The following is a 19138-nucleotide window of genomic DNA, read 5'->3' on the forward strand; positions in this document are numbered from 1 at the left end:
CGTCCAAAAAATGACAAAAATAGCAAGGCTATAGTATGGCAAAAATGGCAAAATGGCAAAAAATGACATGTCCCAAAAACAGCTTAAATCACCTCAAAACAGCATAAAATAGCGTGCTGAGACAAGCCATAGTATTTAAATATGCAAAAATGATCAAAAACACCATAATATACAACGTCCAAAAAATGACAAAAATAGCAAGGCTATAGTATGGCAAAAATAACAAAATGGCAAAAAATGACATGTCCCAAAAACAGTTTAAAACACATCAAAACAGCATAAAATAGCGTGCTAAGACACGCCATAGCATTTAAATGTACAAAAATGGCCAAAAACACCATTATGTAGGACGTCCAAAAAATGACCAAAATAGCAAGGCTATAGTATGGCAAAAATGGCAAAATGGCAAAAAATGACATGTCCCAAAAACATCTTAAAACACCTCAAAACAGCATTAAATAGCGTGCTAAGACACGCCATAGCACTTAAATGTGCAAAAATGGCCAAAAACACCATAATATACAATGTCCAAAAAATGATCAAAATAGCAAGGCTATAGTATGGCAAAAATGTCAAAATGGCAAGAAATGACATGTCCCAAAAACAGCTTAAAACACCTCAAAACAGCATAAAACAGCGTGCTAAGACTTGCCATAGCATTTTAATATGCAAAAATAGCCAAAAACACCATAATATACAACGTCCAAAGAATGACCAAAATAGCAAGGCTATAGTATGGCAAAAATGGCAAAATGGCAAAAAATGACATGTCCCAAAAACAGTTTAAAACACATCAAAACAGCATAAAATAGCGTGCTAAGACACGCCATAGCATTTAAATGTACAAAAATGGCCAAAAACACCATTATGTAGGACGTCCAAAAAATGACCAAAATAGCAAGGCTATAGTATGGCAAAAATGGCAAAATGGCAAAAAATGACATGTCCCAAAAACATCTTAAAACACCTCAAAACAGCATTAAATAGCGTGCTAAGACACGCCATAGCACTTAAATGTGCAAAAATGGCCAAAAACACCATAATATACAATCTCCAAAAAAATGTCAACAAAAGCAAGGCTATAGTATGGCAAAAACGGCGAAAATAGCAAAAATGACATGTCCCAAAAACAGCTTAAAACACCTCAAAACAGCATAAAATAGTGTTCTAAGACTTGCCATAGCATTTAAATATGCAAAAATAGCCAAAAACACCATAATATACAACGTCCAAAAAATGACCAAAATAGCAAGGCTATAGTATGGCAAAAATGTCAAAATGGCAAAAAATGACATGTCCCAAAAACAGCTTAAATCACCTCAAAACAGCATAAAATAGAGTGCTAAGACATGCCATAGCATTTTAATGTGCAAAAATGACCAAAAACACCATAATATACAATGTCCAAAAAATGACCAAAATAGCAAGGCTATAGTATGGCAAAAATGGCAAAATGGCAAAAATGACATGTCCCAAAAACAGCTTAAAACACCTCAAAACAGCAAAAAATAGCGTGCTAAGACATGCCATAGCATTTAAATGTGCAAAAATGACCAAAAACACCATTATGTAGAACATCCAAAAAATGACCAAAATAGCAAGGCTATAGTATGGCAAAAATGGCAAAATGGCAAAAAATGACATGTCCCAAAAACATCTTAAATCACCTCAAAACAGCGTTAAGTGGCGTTCTGAGACACACCATAGCATTTAAATATGCAAAAATGGCCAAAAACACCATAATTTACAACGTCCAAAAAATGACAAAAATAGCAAGGCTATAGTATGGCAAAAATAACAAAATGGCAAAAAATGACATGTCCCAAAAACAGTTTAAAACACATCAAAACAGCATAAAATAGCGTGCTAAGACACGCCATAGCATTTAAATATGTAAAAATGGCCAAAAACACCATTATGTAGGACGTCCAAAAAATGACCAAAATAGCAAGGCTATAGTATGGCAAAAATGGCAAAATGGCAAAAATGACATGTCCCAAAAACATCTTAAAACACCTCAAAACAGCATTAAATAGCGTGCTAAGACACGCCATTGCATTTAAATGTGCAAAAATGGCCAAAAACACCATAATATACAATGTCCAAAAAATGACCAAAATAGCAAGGCTATAGTATGGCAAAAATGGCAAAATGGCAAAAAATGACATGTCCCAAAAACATCTTAAAACACATCAAAACAGCATTAAATAGCGTGCTGAGACACGCCATCGCATTTAAATGTGCAAAAATGGCAAAAAACACCATAATATACAACGTCCAAAAAATGATCAAAATAGCAAGGCTATAGTATGGCAAAAATGGCAAAATGGCAAAAAATGAGATGTCCCAAAAACAGCTTAAATCACCTCAAAACAGCATTAAGTGGCATGCTGAGACACGCCATAGCATTTAAATATGCAAAAATGGCCAATAACACCATTATGTAGAACATCCAAAAAATGACCAAAAAAGCAAGGCTATAGTATGGCAAAATGGCAAAAAATGACATGTCCCAAAAACACCTTAAAACACCTCAAAACAGCGTTAAGTGGCGTGCTGAGACACGCCATAGCATTTAATTATGCAAAAATGGCCAAAAACACCATAATTTACAATGTCCAAAAAATGACCAAAATAGCAAGGCTATAGTATGGCAAAAATGGCAAAATGGCAAAAAATGGCATTTCCCAAAAACAACTTAAAACACCTCAAAACAGCATAAAATAGAGTGCTGAGACACGCCATAGCATTTAAATGTGCAAAAATGGCCCAAAACACCATAATATACAACGTCCAAAAAATGACCAAAATAGCAAGGCTATAGTATGGCAAAAATGGCAAAAAATGACATGTCCCAAAAACAGCTTAAAACACCTCAAAACAGTATTAAATAGCGTATGAGACACGCCATAGCATTTAAATATGCAAAAATGGCCAAAAACACCATAAGTTACAACGTCCAAAAAATGACCAAAATAGCAAGGCTATAGTATGGCAAAAATGGCAAAAATGGAGAAAAACAACATGTCCTAAAAACAGCTTAAAACACCTCAAAACAGCATAAAATAGTGTTCTAAGACTTGCCATAGCATTTAAATATGCAAAAATAGCCAAAAACACCATAATATACAACGTCCAAAAATGACCAAAATAGCAAGGCTATAGTATGGCAAAAATGGCAAAATGGCAAAAATGACATGTCCCAAAAACAGCTTAAATCACCTCAAAACAACTTTAAGTGGCGTGCTGAGACATGCCATAGTATTTAAATATGCAAAAATGATCAAAAACACCATAATATACAACGTCCAAAAAATGACCAAAAAAGCAAGGCTATAGTATGGCAAAAATGGCAAAAATGGAGAAAAATGACATGTCCTAAAAACAGCTTAAAACACATCAAAACAGCATAAAATAGAGTGCTGAGACACGCCATAGCATTTAAATGTGCAAAAATGGCCCAAAACACCATAATATACAACATCCAAAAAATGACCAAAATAGCAAGGCTATAGTATGGCAAAAATGGCAAAATGGCAAAAAATGACATGTCCCAAAAACAGCTTAAAACACCTCAAAACAGCATAAAAAAGCGTGCTAAGACACGCCATAGCATTTAACTATGCAAAAATGACCAAAAACACCATTATGTAGAACATCCAAAAAATGACCAAGATAGCAAGGCTATAGTATGGCAAAAATGGCAAAATGGCAAAAAATGACATGTCCCAAAAACAGCTTAAAACACCTCAAAACAGCATAAAATAGCGTGCTGAGACATGCCATAGTATTTAAATATGCAAAATGATCAAAAACACCATAATATACAACGTCCAAAAATGACCAAAATAGCAAGGCTATAGTATGGCAAAATGGCAAAATGGCAAAAAATGACATGTCCCAAAAACAGCTTAAAACACCTCAAAACAGCATAAAATAGCGTGCTAAGACACACCATAGCATTTAAATATGCAAAAATGACCAAAAACACCATTATGTAGAACATCCAAAAAATGACCAAAATAGCAAGGCTATAGTATGGCAAAAATGGCAAAATGGCAAAAAATGACATGTCCCAAAAACAGCTTAAATCACCTCAAAACAGCGTTAAGTGGCGTGCTGAGACACGCCATAGCATTTAAATATGCAAAAATGGCCAAAAACACCATAAGTTACAACGTCCAAAAAATGACCAAAATAGCAAGGCTATAGTATGGCAAAAATGGCAAAAATGGAGAAAAATGACATGTCCTAAAAACAGCTTAAAACACCTCAAAACAGCATAAAATAGTGTTCTAAGACTTGCCATAGCATTTAAATATGCAAAAATAGCCAAAAACACCATAATATACAACGTCCAAAAAATGACCAAAATAGCAAGGCTATAGTATGGCAAAAATGGCAAAATGGCAAAAAATGACATGTCCCAAAAACAGCTTAAATCACCTCAAAACAGCGTTAAGTGGCGTGCTGAGACATGCCATAGCATTTAAATATGCAAAAATGACCAAAAACACCATTATGTAGGACGTCCAAAAAATGACCAAAATAGCAAGGCTATAGTATGGCAAAAATGGAGAAAAATGACATGTCCTAAAAACAGCTTAAAACACCTCAAAACAGCATAAAATAGTGTGCTGAGACACACCATTGCATTTAAATGTACAAAAATGGCCAAAAAAACACCAAATGACCACAAAAGCATGTCATTTTATGACACTTTTTTCGTCACATTGTTTTTTGGGTAATTTTTCGACACACTTTAATTTGGCATTTTTGTCTGTTTTTGCATCTTTCAATACCATGGCGTGTCTCGGCACGCTATTTTATGTGGTTTAAGCTGTTTTTTGGACGTGTTTTGCACATAGCCAATCACCAGACTCTGAGATGGATGAAATGCAAACACACCATGATGGTAGAAAAAGGTTCAAACTGCTCGAGGCAGGCTTTATTGAAAGATGTCAAAAGCGTAAATCCAAACTAAGGTTACGTCACTCGTTCACAGCGAGCCAACAGCACAAAAAGCCCCAAAAAGCACACACGGCGATCTGTTGCTGTTTGTCTGGAGGTCTGTCGCAGCGTCACTCTCTTCTCATTGGCCGGCCGTGGGATGGCGTGTTCGAAACTTTCTCCTCCTGCTTTGGGCGTCGTGTTCGGGTCGAAGCTTCCTTCTCCTGCTGCTCGGGATTTCCACGCCTCCGCACGTGGTTTCCTGTCAGCGATTGCTCAAACAGTACACACGTTAAAACAGCTCATGAGCAAGCTGTTTTTTTGGACGCCATACTAGTGTGGCATTTTCAATCGTTTTTTTTTTTTTTGATATGCTAAATTATGGCGTTTTGGGATGTTTTTGCACTATTCTGTGCTATGGCGTGTCTCTGTTTCATGCAGTTTTTAGTTGTTTTTGGGATTTCATTGTTTGACGTTTTTCGCCTTACTGTAGTATGGCATTTTCAGTCATTTTCGATATGCTATATTAAGGTATTTTTGGCCGTTTTTTTTACTACTTTTATCCTAACATTTTATACTCTGCCGTGTCTTGGCATGCTATTTTTTGCGGTTGTCAGCTGTTTTTTGACATGTCAAAATTCGATGTTTTTTGTTACATTGATAGGTTACAATTAAACAATCTTGGTTTGGGGCAAGTCAGGTTTTTTTTCAGGATTTTAAATTTAAAAAATTGAGTATAAAATTCAGTTAATTAGCTCAGATTTATATTTTTACTGAACTTTTTAGAATATAATTATTTTGAAGGAGTTATGACTGTTATTTTTAAAATCCTTAAAATCCCTACAGTATAAGTGAAAATCCATTGTCCTTAAAAAAAAAAAAAAAATCTGTATAAAAAATAGAATCTTAAGCTTAAAAATAAAAATAAAAAACTTGAAGAAAAGAAAATATTGTATATCACTTAAAAATACTAAAAAAAATCAGTTTTTTGTGTCTTAAAAATGCAAATAAATAAATAAATAAAAATAAATATTGTATAGCATTATCTTACAGTGTCTTGAATACAAAAAAATCATATCGTGGTATGTCTTGAAAACTGAAACCACATCAGATGCGGTGAAGCTGCAGAACATGATCTGTTTGTTTGTTTGTTTGTTTGTTTGTTTTTGCAGGTACCAGGGCAGGAGAGAGGAAACAAACATGGTCATCATCAACATCAAGCTGCTGTCTGGATACATTCTGGATAAAAGCTCGCTGACGCTGGTCAGTTCTTAAAAAGCTAAAATTACTGTTCAACTGTCACCTGCTGGACTCGTGTCCTGGATGATCAGGACTTTTATTCCATGTTGCTCGTGCTAATCGTGTCAGACTTTCCTGTTGAACCTGATTTCTTCTACTGTGCAGTATATTTTCTGTGTTTTTGTGTACTCATGGCCGTGTGCGCGCTTTGCTTTGGCAGCTGAAAAGCGACCGTTCAGTGAAGCGAGTGGACGTGGAGGAAGGATACATCAACATCTACTTAGACGGGGTAAGACGCATCCACAGGATGACTGTGTGTGTTTAAAAAAAAGTTTCATCAACACTTAATACACATCAGTACAGTCCGTCTACTGTGTGCCTCAGGGGTCGACAGAGTTTCAGCATGGACGATTATCGGGGCCGATATTTGGCATTTCGACGATTATCTGCATGTGTATTTTATTTCAATGTTTACCGATAAAATTATTTAATGGAAAAAGTTTTACTCTCATCCAACACCAGGGAGGGAAGTCTGCAATACATGCATTCATTTTTTACATTTCAATTTTCACTGAACTTTGTAAAAAATATACTAATAATTTGCAGGGAAATTGCTGTACATGTTGAAAGTTTCCACTTTGAACAAAGCTTTGTGTCGGATTTTGACAAAAATATTTTCATAGGAAAATATTGATAGTGGAAAGATTTAACTATCGGCCCGTTTGCGTTTGCAGCTGAAGAAGGATGAGACGAAGATCCACAGTGTGACACTAGAGGAGGATCAGCCCGTCAGGAACCTGAAACCAGCTGTGGTCAAAGTCTACGATTATTACCAGACAAGTAAGAGCTTCCCTCTTTTTCTTAATGTGTGCAATGTTCAATTTTTATACATTTCACTGTCACACGCTGCTGCTATAAATCTGACGTGTTGCTGTTTTCAGGCGACGAGGCGGTCACTGAGTACACCTCCCCCTGTGCAGAGAGTAAGTAGCATTTTTAATAGCGTGTTCAAACCCAACGGGCGAAGCGAGTCAGTGATGTCAAGTTGTGAAATTCGGACCATTCGCTTATTTGAGAGTTTTCAATTTGACCGAGAACTGCATGCAAACCGTTTTACAAAAACCTGTCAGCGTTCTAGTTGAGATTCTTCTGATGTTACAGAGAATCAGAAACGAAGGACAAAATGAAACAGAGATGGCTGAGAGATAAGCAAGCGAAACAATAGAGTTCTCAAAATACGTGTGGTTTCTGTAAGCTGTTATGTTTGCAATTTAAGAGGTTTTTTTATTTTAGAAACAAACTCTCGTTCAGAGCATGCAGCTCTTTGCTAAGTTAGCCGTTAGCAGCCTTCCCCGGATGGTTAGTTAGCGCATTTGTTGAGGGTGAATGTTTGCTAGTTTCTAAATAATCCAAAAAACACCCCAGCGCTCATATTAGCACGAATAATTTGACGCAAACTGTAGCTTAGCCTTTGACGAGCTCTGTGGTTATTGAGTTAGTTTTTCTATCATGCCACATTTGATACAGAAGGAAGTGTGCATCTACTCACAGACGAGCTTGTGACAGTGAGAAATTACTGACATCTTCCTCAGCTGAACTGTAATGTTGGCTAGCTTAGTGCTGCTATGTGAGCTAGCAGTAGATGCACACTTCCTTCTGAGCTGTGTTAGCATTGGTATAGTTTAGTGGAAAGGAAATAGTTAACTGAGCTGAGCGTCATCTCAACATCTCAACAGCAACGTCTCCTTCCAGAAATCACAGACCTTGTTGTGAGCACTTTCATGTAGGAACTACTTTCTTCTACCTCAGTACACCCACCAACAGTATCACTGCGCAGAAGGATGTGTGCATCTACTCATGGACAAGAGGCTTGAGCTGGTGACAGCATGAGATGTAAACATTAATGGCGTCCTGATTGGCTGAGTTGTAACGTTAGCTAGCTGGGTGGCGCTAAGTGAGCTAGCAGTAGATGCACTCTTCCTTCTGCATGGTGATACGGTTGGAGGGTGTAGTTCGGTAGAAAGAAAATAGTTCCTACATGAACCTGCTCACAACAAGATCTTTCCATAATCTGAAGTGAGTTTTTTCAAACGTGTTTTTTGCCGCCTTGAACGCTACAAGCTGAGTGTCACCTAGTTCCATTGAATAGGAAAGAAGGCAGACGTCTCTACGGCAAATATCTCAAACACTCAACAACTCAAACCGATACAGGTAAACAAACAACAACAGGTGATAACTGAGCGTTTTTTTCTTCCAGGTGACGTCTTGAACCAGCTGTAAAATCCTTCAGAAAGCCCCGCCAGGACTTCTTTCGGTTGGAAGAATCACTGTATCAGAGATAAAACTTCTAGATGTTTATTTTTTTCTTAGACCTATTCTGTATAATTTTTTTTTTTAAAAACTCCTTTTAAACGTTTTCGCTGTGTTTAATTGTGAGCGAATTCAACTTTTTAGGAACAAATGTGTTTTCTTTTCTTTTTAAATTGTTGTTGCTCTACTTGCTGTTTTATGCTAGGCTCGTACTTGTCCGCCAAATTATTACAAAGCGATAATTAGTCAGCGCGACAACCCATACCGTAGTTTCTGCAGCCTCTCGCCTCAACACTGGAACCTTCACATTATAACCCACCGAGTTCAAGACCAGCAGCCGATGTTCTGTAATAGTTCTGTTTTTAATAGATTCGACAAAATCCATATTATTCATACGTGAAAATAACGCATGAGACATACAGGGTACCAATAACACAGTATGGTCCGAGTACTGATTGTGAGTGTGTGTGTGCATGTGTGTGTGTGTGAGAAACAGGATCTACTTTCTAGAAAAACAAAAGTACAGTCTCATGAGTGCTTGGTGAGTTATTGTGTGTTTGTGTGGTGTGTGTTCTGCTGTACCAGTAAAAAAAAAAAAAAGGTAGATTGATACATCACTACCATACAATTTTGAAATGTAACTGACAGACAATAAAATTTCTAAAATGACAAAAATAAGTAAAAATTGTATTTCTTTTCATACAATACTGTTTCATATCAATAGTAAGATTTTTTTTTTCATTCAGGCATCCTCTTTACAGTATATTTAGTTTTCCTTTCTTTTCAACATAGATAACAACAGTAATTTATATACCAGCTACTATCAACAGACATGATTTAACAGCCTTGCCAGTGTTGAATAGTTTGGTTTGCACAAGTTTTAACTGTGCAAGGAAAGTAAAGGCAAGGGGGACAGAATATATTAAGGTCTTTTCACTAGTCGTCTTTTTTTTTTTTTTTAACTCGAAGTAAACGTGTCACTATCTCAGGCACAACAACCATAAATTATCATTACTGTACCAACACATGAAACGAGTTCCACATGCTCCGAAAATCACAGAGTAGTTTGTCCTCTGCTTCTACAAAACAGCATCTGTTAACTACACGCCGTCGTGCTCACGGCCGATCCATAGACTCACTAACTGATGAGCAACACGTGACGACAAAGACACAAGGCGAGCCCGGTCGTTACAGTCTGTTAAAGCTCGAGATATGAAATTAACTCATCCGCCATCGTGCAACGCAGGCGTCAGCGCACAGTGGGGATTCAAAGCAGGGAGGCGAGTTTTTATGACGTTAAGCAAATGTTGGAATTTATCCATCAACTTTCTCTAACTGCTCACGGGGCTGGAGCTCACGTTTACACCTACGGGTAATTTAAGGTCAACGGTGAACCTGCACGTCTTTGGACTGTGAGAAGACGGTGGAGAAAACCTGGAGACAACATGCAAACTAAACAGAAGCAGTCAAAACCAGCCAGTGGGTCCGAACACAAAACCTTTTTGGTGTGAGGGGACGATGCCAACTATTGCCGTGATGTGGTTTCAAATTAAAAGTTAACAGATTTTAGTTTAAAAGCAAACAACTGCAATAAATAATTACTAATAAGACTTAATAATTGTGGAAAATTTACAATATACAGTATAATCTGATGTGATGCTTGAGTATCTAAAATCAAATCTTTTCTGATTGGTTAATATTTAAAAGGAGCGATTATTAAAACATCCGCTGCCACGAATAGATTTACATTTTTTTGAGCTGGTCGTTTTATTCGGAGTGCTGCTGAAATACTGTTCGGCTGCACAACACTCTCGGAGAACAGAGTGTATTCTGGGTACAGGTGGAGCAGCAGAATATCAAGTGCAGTAAAAGTGAAACTTAACTGTTGATTCTGCTGCGTCTAAACGTTTGCGTTCATCCATCGACCTGATCGGCTGCGAACGGATCGACAGATCAATTATCCACCCCGTGAATCACAAACTGCAGCTGAGGAGAAAAATAAAAAGTCAGCAAGCTAAGTTGTGACGCGTCAACGCTTCACCTCTGAATGTACAAAATATTACGTACATTTTTCCGGGTTCAAATTCCTTTTGCACACAGCAGATTTTAGATGTTTTGAAATAAATTAGTATTTCCTGAACTTTTGATTGATTTTTTTAAGTAGCACTCCATTAATTTAGTATTGTAAGTTAACGGGTCTTGGAGGATACAAATTGAAAAATTAAAGCAGCATCGGTCAAAACACATTGACTTTGACTTCCTTCCAAACTGGCCACCAACTTTGTAGAATAGTGATTTTTGGTTGAATTTAGGTTGTGATGTCAGGTGACCAAAATTCAATGTCACGAAATCATCTAATGCCAACGTCGATTTGACAGAATACTGATAACGTTGATATTTTGTTGGTTTTAAGTTGTATTGCTACATAACCGAAATCCTATGTTATCCAAAGCTCATGCTAACGTCATCTTGATGCAGATTTAATGACGTGTAGTCTCAAAGTCTTTCATCTTTCACATGTACTCTCCTCAATAACGACATCATCCGTGTTATTTCCCCACAACCGAAGCTCGTCTTCACATCCAAAGACATTATAAAATTGTTCTCACAGGCTGCAGTGTTCTCCACATGATCGGTAAATTGAAAAACTAGCAGAAATACCATAAATGACATAAAAGGATGTAAAGGATGTAAGGATATTTTGATCCCCACTGTGCACAGGGCCTTCAGTTTCTCTGCCTGAAATGACACTACAGGCAGACGTCCCCACGAAATCTGTCCAAATACCGCAGTAAGACTAATTACGATGCATTCATACAATTGCAGCCCTCCAGCGAGGCTGCGCTGGACTCGAACACGGCATCAGTGACAACACTTAGTCAAGGCACAGTTCAGAATTGCATTAGTCCGTATTGTTGATCCCGTGCGGTCCTGTGTGGGTGTGGTCTCTGTGGCGCTCTCCAGTGGTTGCTGCTTTAGGCTGGCAGTGATGATGGCTGCTTCCCAGCGGTGTAGCTGCATCATCAAGTTAGCTAAAGGCTACTTGGCAAAGAGAGATGAGCTTCTTGTTTTTTTTTTTTGTTTTTTTTACGTGTGCACACATGGACACCTCGAGTTGGCATACAGACACAGTGAGATATGTTCGACATATTCACAAGTACACTGAGAATGCCGCAACTGTGGTTAGACCAATATACGGGGCTTTTTGGGAGTCGACGTCTGAGCCGATCCGATTGAAACCACCGACCAAACAAAAGGCAAAAATCCTGTTCCGAAGCGGTCAAAAAAGTGATTAATGAAGGAAGTTTTTCTTTGAAAAATTTGTTGGATTTGGGGAAAACACTTATTCACATCTATATGGTAAATATGAAGCTTGGACAAGGAGCTTAGCTTAGCATAAAGACTAGACGCCAGGGAAGAAGACGTTAGCCTGTCAAAAAGTACCCAGACAATAAAAAGACGGTGGACATGACAGCTCTCCAAAAGTGAAGCCAAAACGTCTCGATCGCCCCCTGGTGGCTGGCTGCAGTATAGCTCAGAAACTTGCCCGACCATGTTAGCAAAGGGGACACGGACCAAACTAATAAATTCAGAGTACACGTCAAATAAACTTTTGGTAAAGATGGTTTCTGTCATTTTGGGTAGTTCTCTAAGTTTTATTTTAATCACTAAATCAATTACTAAATGGGGTTTGATCATCATGACTGACTGTTGCGATTGACTTGCGTTTGAGTCAGGGGTAGATATGGTGCAACGACGTGGCTCCGCCCACCGATCACGACTGCGGCTCCAAATTACATCAGTATAACCAGGGATTTTTGGCTTCATTTTTGAGCAGTTGGAGGAATTGGAGACGTGTCGTCCATCTTTATATACAGTCACAGTTAACTAGCTTACCAATTATACTAGCAAGATACAACAGACCTTTTTCACCCTAAGCTACGCTAAGCTAAGCTAATGAGCTGCTAGCTGTGGCTTTTTATTTGGCATATAGATATTAAAAATGGTATCAATCTTTTCATCTAACTCTTGGCAAGAAAGCGGCTAGAGCGAAGAGAATGCCGCTAAAACGTGTTAGCTTAATTTGGCATTACGGTTGGAAATATCAGCACACACCAACCTGCTAAACAACAAAACTGTACTTTTTACTTTTTTTTTTTATTAATAAATAAAATTTAATGAAATAAATGAGATGTAACATTTTCATTGGAAATCTTTAGAGGCTAGCAGTTCCCCCCTGCTTTTAGTCTTTATGCTAAGCTAAGCTAACTGTCTCCTCCTGGCTCCAGCTTCATATTTAGCATACAGACATGAGAGTGGTACCAATCTTTTCTTTTGCAAAAAAAACTTTGCAAATCTTGAGAGTAAAGTGTCAAACGATTCTGTTTAAGGAAAAGTTTGACATTTGTAGAATTACACTTCATTTATCACTTGTTCCAGGATGTCAAACTCACGTGCCCATCCTTTCAGTGTTTCATTATTCGGTGTTTTCTGGCGCTTTTTGTGATATTTAAATATATTAAACGCCAGAACCGGCTTTTGAAAGCCCGTATTGGTTGAACCACAGTGAGAACTGCAGAGTGAACTCCTGAGCTGTAACAAACAAAATACCTACAGTTACTTTGGTAAGCCTGCGTGAAATAATGTGAGGAGGATGTAGCTGTGGACACTTTTCTGCGCTGTGGACGCTGCACGTGATTTATGATGCTCGTGATTTATGATGCTCGTGATTTATGATGCTCGTGATTTAGTCTTTAGTTTATTGGAGCAGCACTGAGGTGAAGCGACCTGCAGAGGATGCAATGTTTTACCGTGTTACAGATCATGTCTCGTCCCCGCTGACTGATTTCAGTTATTTCCCATATAATTCATACATTTTGAAAAAGATACTTTCAAATACATTTCTTAATTAATTAACCCTTAAAATTGAATCTTTTATACTCTTTCTGTCTAAACTGAGCATAATCACGATGGAACACTCAAATAAAACATTGGCATTATGTCATTTGGCAATTTTCTCTATACGTAAAAAAAAAAAAAGGAAGGAAACAAATAATACAAAAGGTTCAACAAACAGTAACTATAAGATCTCCATTTGGCAATATAGAAAGGCTTTTTTAAAGTCTTTGACGGGTATACATTTTGGTTTATATACAGGTGTGTGTGTGTGTGTGTTTGTGTGTCCGAGGGCTCCCTTTTTCAATCCAAACTGAATCACGTAGAAAATGTGGAGGTGAAAACGTCTACATAGTAAAATCAAAGTGTGAGATTAGAAATGAAACGTAACAAACAAGGCGTTGTGTCCGCTGCGGACTGGAAACAGGAAGGACCTGTAGAGTCAGTGATGGGAGAGTCCCTGCCGAAACGATCTGCTCGTCACCTGTGCTCTCTGTGCCGCGTCTCTCAGTTCATGAACTGTGTGTATCCCTCCGCTCCCGTGACGATCACGTCCATCCAGATCCTCATGGCCTCTGCTGCCGGGGCCACCATGTAGTACAGCCGGTCGTGGGTCTTTACGCAGAAGGTCAGGGAGGGGTTCGGGCTCTGGAAGACGGGAGAGAAAATTAGGATCCGACTTTTAGCCCCGCCGACTCCCTGCTTTCCTCTTGCTCTCTGCTCTCAAATGTATCAGTTATGGATGAAAATCTAAGATATACTTTTCACAAACTGAGCTAAATATTTGTTTAACTGCACTAGTTGTCAATGAGACATTCAATTCAATTCAATCTGACACTTTTCTCTGTGTCTACATTAATATTTAGGGGCCGTTTACACAGCAGCGGTTCTTGCATAAAACATTTGTTGCTGTTTGACCTTTCGTTCACATGACAACCGCATTTTGGGGGTCTGAAAACTTTTGAAACCGGGGTGTTTGGACGACGACGACCCTGATGAAACGTCTTTCCTTTGCGTTTAAAAAAAAATCTGCGTCCATATGTAGGGATGCAACGAGGCAGATAAAAATCACTAAAAAATATGTAAGATTCAAATCGGTGAAATAAAAAATGAACTGTGATACACTTTTAAACTTTTTTTTTTTTAAAGGAGCTGCTCAGCTCGATGACAGAGATGTATGACAAGCACAAACTCAGGTTAGTGAGAAATACGAAGAGGACACTGAAAAGCTGCTATTTTAGAATTTAATTCAGCACAAAATACTGTGTGGAGCTCTAATCCTAAATGTTCGGCAGTTTGCTCTGACTTTGCACAGATTCAGCAACAGTCCTTCACAAAATACATGAAAAAAAAATCCACTGATGTTTTTCCAATGAAACTGTTGTTCGTTTTTTTTTTGGAAGAGCAACGCAACAAACTACAGTGCAATTTATTTCCCCCGCTCATCTGCATCGCTTTCCCTTCTCTAAACCGTCACCTCTCTCTCTGCTAAGTGCATCAGACTTTAAAGTTTCTCCTCTGTAATGTGACATTGGATGTGACAAGTAAAATCAAAGTTCCAGAGTTGATCAGAGCCGCGCAGTAAGTCAGAGTGCGGAGCGTCGCGACAGGCCATCAAACACAAACGCACACTGAAGACGAGGAGGCAGCAGCAGCTTCGGCTTTATGTTGGAGATAAAAAAAATAAAATAAAAAAAAAATGACAAGACGTGTAAGGCTCAAGACGAGCAGCACGGATCATAAAGAACACAAAAATGGCCAAAAACACCACCTACGGAACATTAAAACTTCCGTATCAGAGAAGAGTCTTTGAAAATTAATGAAAGGAAAACAGAGCTCGAACAAGGTCGCTCCTCTGTCGAGCCTTAGAATGACTTAATAACTTAAATCAGTCGGGTGTTTTTTTTCCTGACTTGGATCTTATTGCTCAGCATATTTTGCGTAAAAACTGTAATTACCGCCTCACAAGTTTCATTTACAGTTTACATCCGTGTCAATTCTGCATCTGACCAAATATCTGCCCTTCTGTTCCTGAGCTAAGACAATGAATAACTGCCAGAAAAGTGTGTTATAGTGTTATAATGTCACCGAGAAGCTGACTTTTGACCTTTTAGATAAAAAAAACGCATAGTTTTATTTTACACTTTCTGATATTTGGGTGATATTTTGTCAAAGTTAGCTTATGAATTCCTGAGTTATGGCCAAAAATGTGTTTTGGGAGATCATAGTGAGCTCAATAAGTTCATTTTTTTAAACGTTTATGAACAGCGACAGTATAGTACATAGACGTAGTTTAGTGTGTTGAAAAAAAGTAATGAATTAATATGGCATGATAAATATATATATATATATATATATATATATATATATATATATATATTGAAATATATGTATATCAAAAGAATTAATAGCATTGTATGTTTAAAAAAAATTTTAAATGTCAGTATAGTATATTAGTCTTTTTATATAAAAGTCATAGTATAGTTTGTCGAAAAACTGAAAAAAAGTTGCAGTAAAGTATGTTGAAAAAGTGATAATAAAGTCATAGTACAGTTTGTCGAAAAAGAAAGTCATTGTGTCGCATTCACAAAAATGAGACAGACAAGGTCACAGTGACCTTGACCTTTGACCTAGGACCACCAAAATCGAATCAGTTCATTGTTGAGTCCACGTGGACGTTTGTGCCGAATGTAAAGAAACTCCCTCAAAGCGTTTTTGAGATATCGCGTTGATGAGAAACGCTTCGGGCCTCGGCTATCGCACATAATAAAATTAGTAAGTGTATTTCCTGTCCTCTATAGAGCCACATCCATGAGCAGATCCTTGTTTTCTAACCACTTGACTGGTTTACACTGGGAACACTGGGATGGACGGGGGATCAGGCAGGATTAGCAATTCAGATTACAAACACACACGAGTCAAACTCAGATGTTGAGCATGCATCAGCAGCCGCCGAGCTTGTTAGCCTCGTCACAAAGCACAGTCTGCGGTTTGGACACACAGGGCTCAGGGAGGGTACACGGGAGGAGAGAGTGATACATACACTGGAAATATTCAAGTTGAAAAATCCCTTCTGTGACAGCAGCCGGCCAAAGCAAAAGCACAGACGGGGAGAAAAGAAGCAAAGCAAAGAATGTGCAGAGACAACTTTTAAATGAAAGAGAATGCAGGATGAACATAAACAAAGTGAAACAGATGAGAGAAAATGATTTTTTTTATTTTCTTTCACTCCGTACCTTCGTGGCACTGCGGAGGTGATCGTAATAGACCTCTTCTATCGCCTGGAAGTAGATCACACCCTTCAGCTTGGTCTCGTGTTTGTCTGTGGGAGGGAAAATAACGTGGGTTTGGTCAAAGACTCAAGTATATTGACAAAGACAGACGCATCGCTTCTGTGTCACCTAGAATAACGACGGGAGGAACACGCGATACGCTCATCAAAAAAAAAAAGAAAAAAAGAAGAGGGAATCAAACTTTGATCATGACCAATTTATGGTTTGCGATGATGGATGGAAAAAGACAAGCACAGCACTTTTCCCTCTGTTTTTAAAACCAATGGTGCTCTCATTGTATTTTCAGACTTGACTGCATTCTTACGCTACTCTGGTACATCATTGCAGTTTGTTTCATCAGCCACTGCAGAACTGCAGTGAGGAACCGGTGGGGAACTCAACACCCCTCTCTACCTCCAGGCACAAACACTCCACAAGCCAACTTAAGAGTAGTAGGTAGAAACGCAGCGCTTCATTTCGAGGAATAACACTTTCCTTTTAATACGCAGCTATTATCTGCTAATGACCTCTTTAGCATTCAAATAGCCCTGCATTTGCATCTCATTTCACTGCATCTAAATTACCAAAACTCCGGCTGCGGCTGAGGTTGATTAACGCGGATTAGCGGCGCTCATGACTTATGCTCGTCACCTCTCGTTCCCCCATTGTTCAAGGTCAAGAGACAAGGGCAAAGCGGTGCATCTCAATCAGCCTCCTCAGAGAGCGCAGCGCTGTGCGCATTTTAACTCCTGCCAAAGTAATCTCAGCACACCTCCTCACCCTGGCTCACTTTCAACAAGGTACGCTTTAAGCAGCTTTAAGCAGAACCTTCTGAGGACTTCAAAGGCCTGACGGTGAACAAGTGTCCCATGGCTCGCAGCGCTCGCTCAAATTACACGACCGTGCACGCTACATACTACATGTACCGCCGCTGCTCAAGGTCTGGAGGACGCACGCTCCGTCTGTCACTCATCCACGCCGGCAAACGTCTGCCGCTTTACATGTTAAACGCCGGAGCTCACCGCAGCTCCGTTACCGTTTTACTGCTGTGACCTCGGATATATTTGCATACAGCTGCATTTTATATTCTACTGTACTTCACTCCCGAGGTTTCACTCAAGTCTTCTGCTGATTTAAAATTCAATCACTGTTTATGTGTTTTTCTTTTGTGTTGTATTTTTTGCTTTTTAATTCTTTTGTGTGTGTTGTTTTTATATATTTTTATGTGCTGTATTTTAAAAAGAATTGTATGTTTTTTTGTGATTTTAAGTGTAAAGCACTGATGGTAATATTGGTTTTGGGAAGTGCGATAATAATAATAATAATAATAATAATAATAATAATAATAATAATAATAATAATAATAATATCATTATTATTATAGTTGATGGAATGTTTTGCTAAAATTCGGGGTTTCCCAGACAAGTGCTGCATAACCATAATAAACAGTAAAATGTTATATACACATTAAGATGTCTATTATGAGGTGACATTATGAGGTCTATTAAGTTAATTTTTGCTGAAATGACATTTTCAACAGGACTTTACAATAAATACTACTTTCTAGAGTGCTAGTCCTCAAACTTTTTATTTTTATTTTTTTGAATAATGTAACACCTCTGAAGTATTTTTTCACTGAAATGTCCAGAAAACAATATCTAGAATATTTTTTAAATTATGTTACAATTTTTTAAAAATGTTTTTATGCACTTTCTTGGGGTCATTTTCTCGTCTCATTTTTTATTTATTTTTCTTTCTTTTTTCTGCTCTTTTTTAGTTTAGTCTTAGTCTTGTAATTAATAATTTCTTGTTAATTTTTGGGCCATTTCTTGATTTCTTCGCCTTCTTCTTATCTTTTTGAAAGAAATCAAACGAATTTGCTTTTTCAGAGGTTTCAAAGGGTTAACAGTTTGTCTGCTGGAGTTAACCGTCCCTGAAAGAGTTAAAGGTTTCCAGTTTAACCTGCAGCAGTTTCTGAGATCTGCTGTCACGTGAAATCAAACCCTGACCGGTAAAAATGTCGTCTTCACTGCAGAAACAGCAGCGATCGAATCTTCTGTCACACAGTCCAATTACCGGAGTCACGGAGTGTCGCGTTGGAGAAAACACAGAAGATCGTTCTGAGCGCTTCAGCGGCCTGACAGGAGACGCTGTGACTGATGGACACGCTACACACACTCGCGGTTTGACTTGTGCTTTAATATGAGGACATAAGTTTAACTTGAAGTTCTCCTCAGACAAACAGCATCTCAGAGAAATCCTCCCTTCAGGACTCGTCTGAGAGCGTTTCTTTAAAAAGTCATTCTCCAAAAACAGATTTTAGAAAAGTGGAGGATTAATTGGGCCTGTCTGATATCTGGGTCGATACTTTATCTAATGTTTTATGAAAATACTTGAGATATGGGAATAAAAATTTTTAACCGCTGAGCAGACAAAAGAGCACCACCCAGGAGCGTCCTGATGGCGTAAGG

The 19138-nt window shown here is 38.2% G+C and overlaps 2 protein-coding genes across 23 annotated transcripts in view; one reads left to right on the forward strand and one right to left on the reverse strand.

The window, feature by feature from the left end:
- a2m1 (alpha-2-macroglobulin 1) overlaps nt 1-9184 on the forward strand; it is a 60009-nt gene extending 50825 nt beyond the window's left edge. For all 5 annotated transcript variants that reach the window (XM_088078513.1, XM_088078514.1, XM_042486317.2 and 2 more), the window contains exons 32-36: nt 6123-6213; nt 6410-6478; nt 6924-7029; nt 7131-7172; nt 8447-9184. In XM_088078513.1, the coding sequence (XP_087934639.1) occupies nt 6123-6213; nt 6410-6478; nt 6924-7029; nt 7131-7172; nt 8447-8469 (331 nt within the window). In that variant the 3' untranslated portion in view covers nt 8470-9184. The remainder of the gene's footprint in view (nt 1-6122; nt 6214-6409; nt 6479-6923; nt 7030-7130; nt 7173-8446) is intronic.
- Nucleotides 9185-11438: 2254 nt separating this feature from the next.
- phldb1b (pleckstrin homology-like domain, family B, member 1b) overlaps nt 11439-19138 on the reverse strand; it is a 140248-nt gene continuing 132548 nt past the window's right edge. For 14 of the 18 annotated variants that reach the window (XM_088078519.1, XM_088078520.1, XM_088078524.1 and 11 more), the window contains 3 exons: nt 16632-16717; nt 16439-16468; nt 11439-14043 (listed from right to left, as the gene is read on the reverse strand). In XM_088078519.1, the coding sequence (XP_087934645.1) occupies nt 13903-14043; nt 16439-16468; nt 16632-16717 (257 nt within the window). In that variant the 3' untranslated portion in view covers nt 11439-13902. The remainder of the gene's footprint in view (nt 14044-16438; nt 16469-16631; nt 16718-19138) is intronic. The other 4 variants (XM_088078529.1, XM_088078531.1, XM_088078532.1 and 1 more) reach the window with 1 other exon arrangement.

This window comes from Plectropomus leopardus, chromosome 6 (assembly GCF_026936395.1).
Source record: "Plectropomus leopardus strain MGB_pleo_1.0 chromosome 6, ASM2693639v1, whole genome shotgun sequence".
Lineage (NCBI taxonomy): Eukaryota > Metazoa > Chordata > Actinopteri > Perciformes > Serranidae > Plectropomus > Plectropomus leopardus.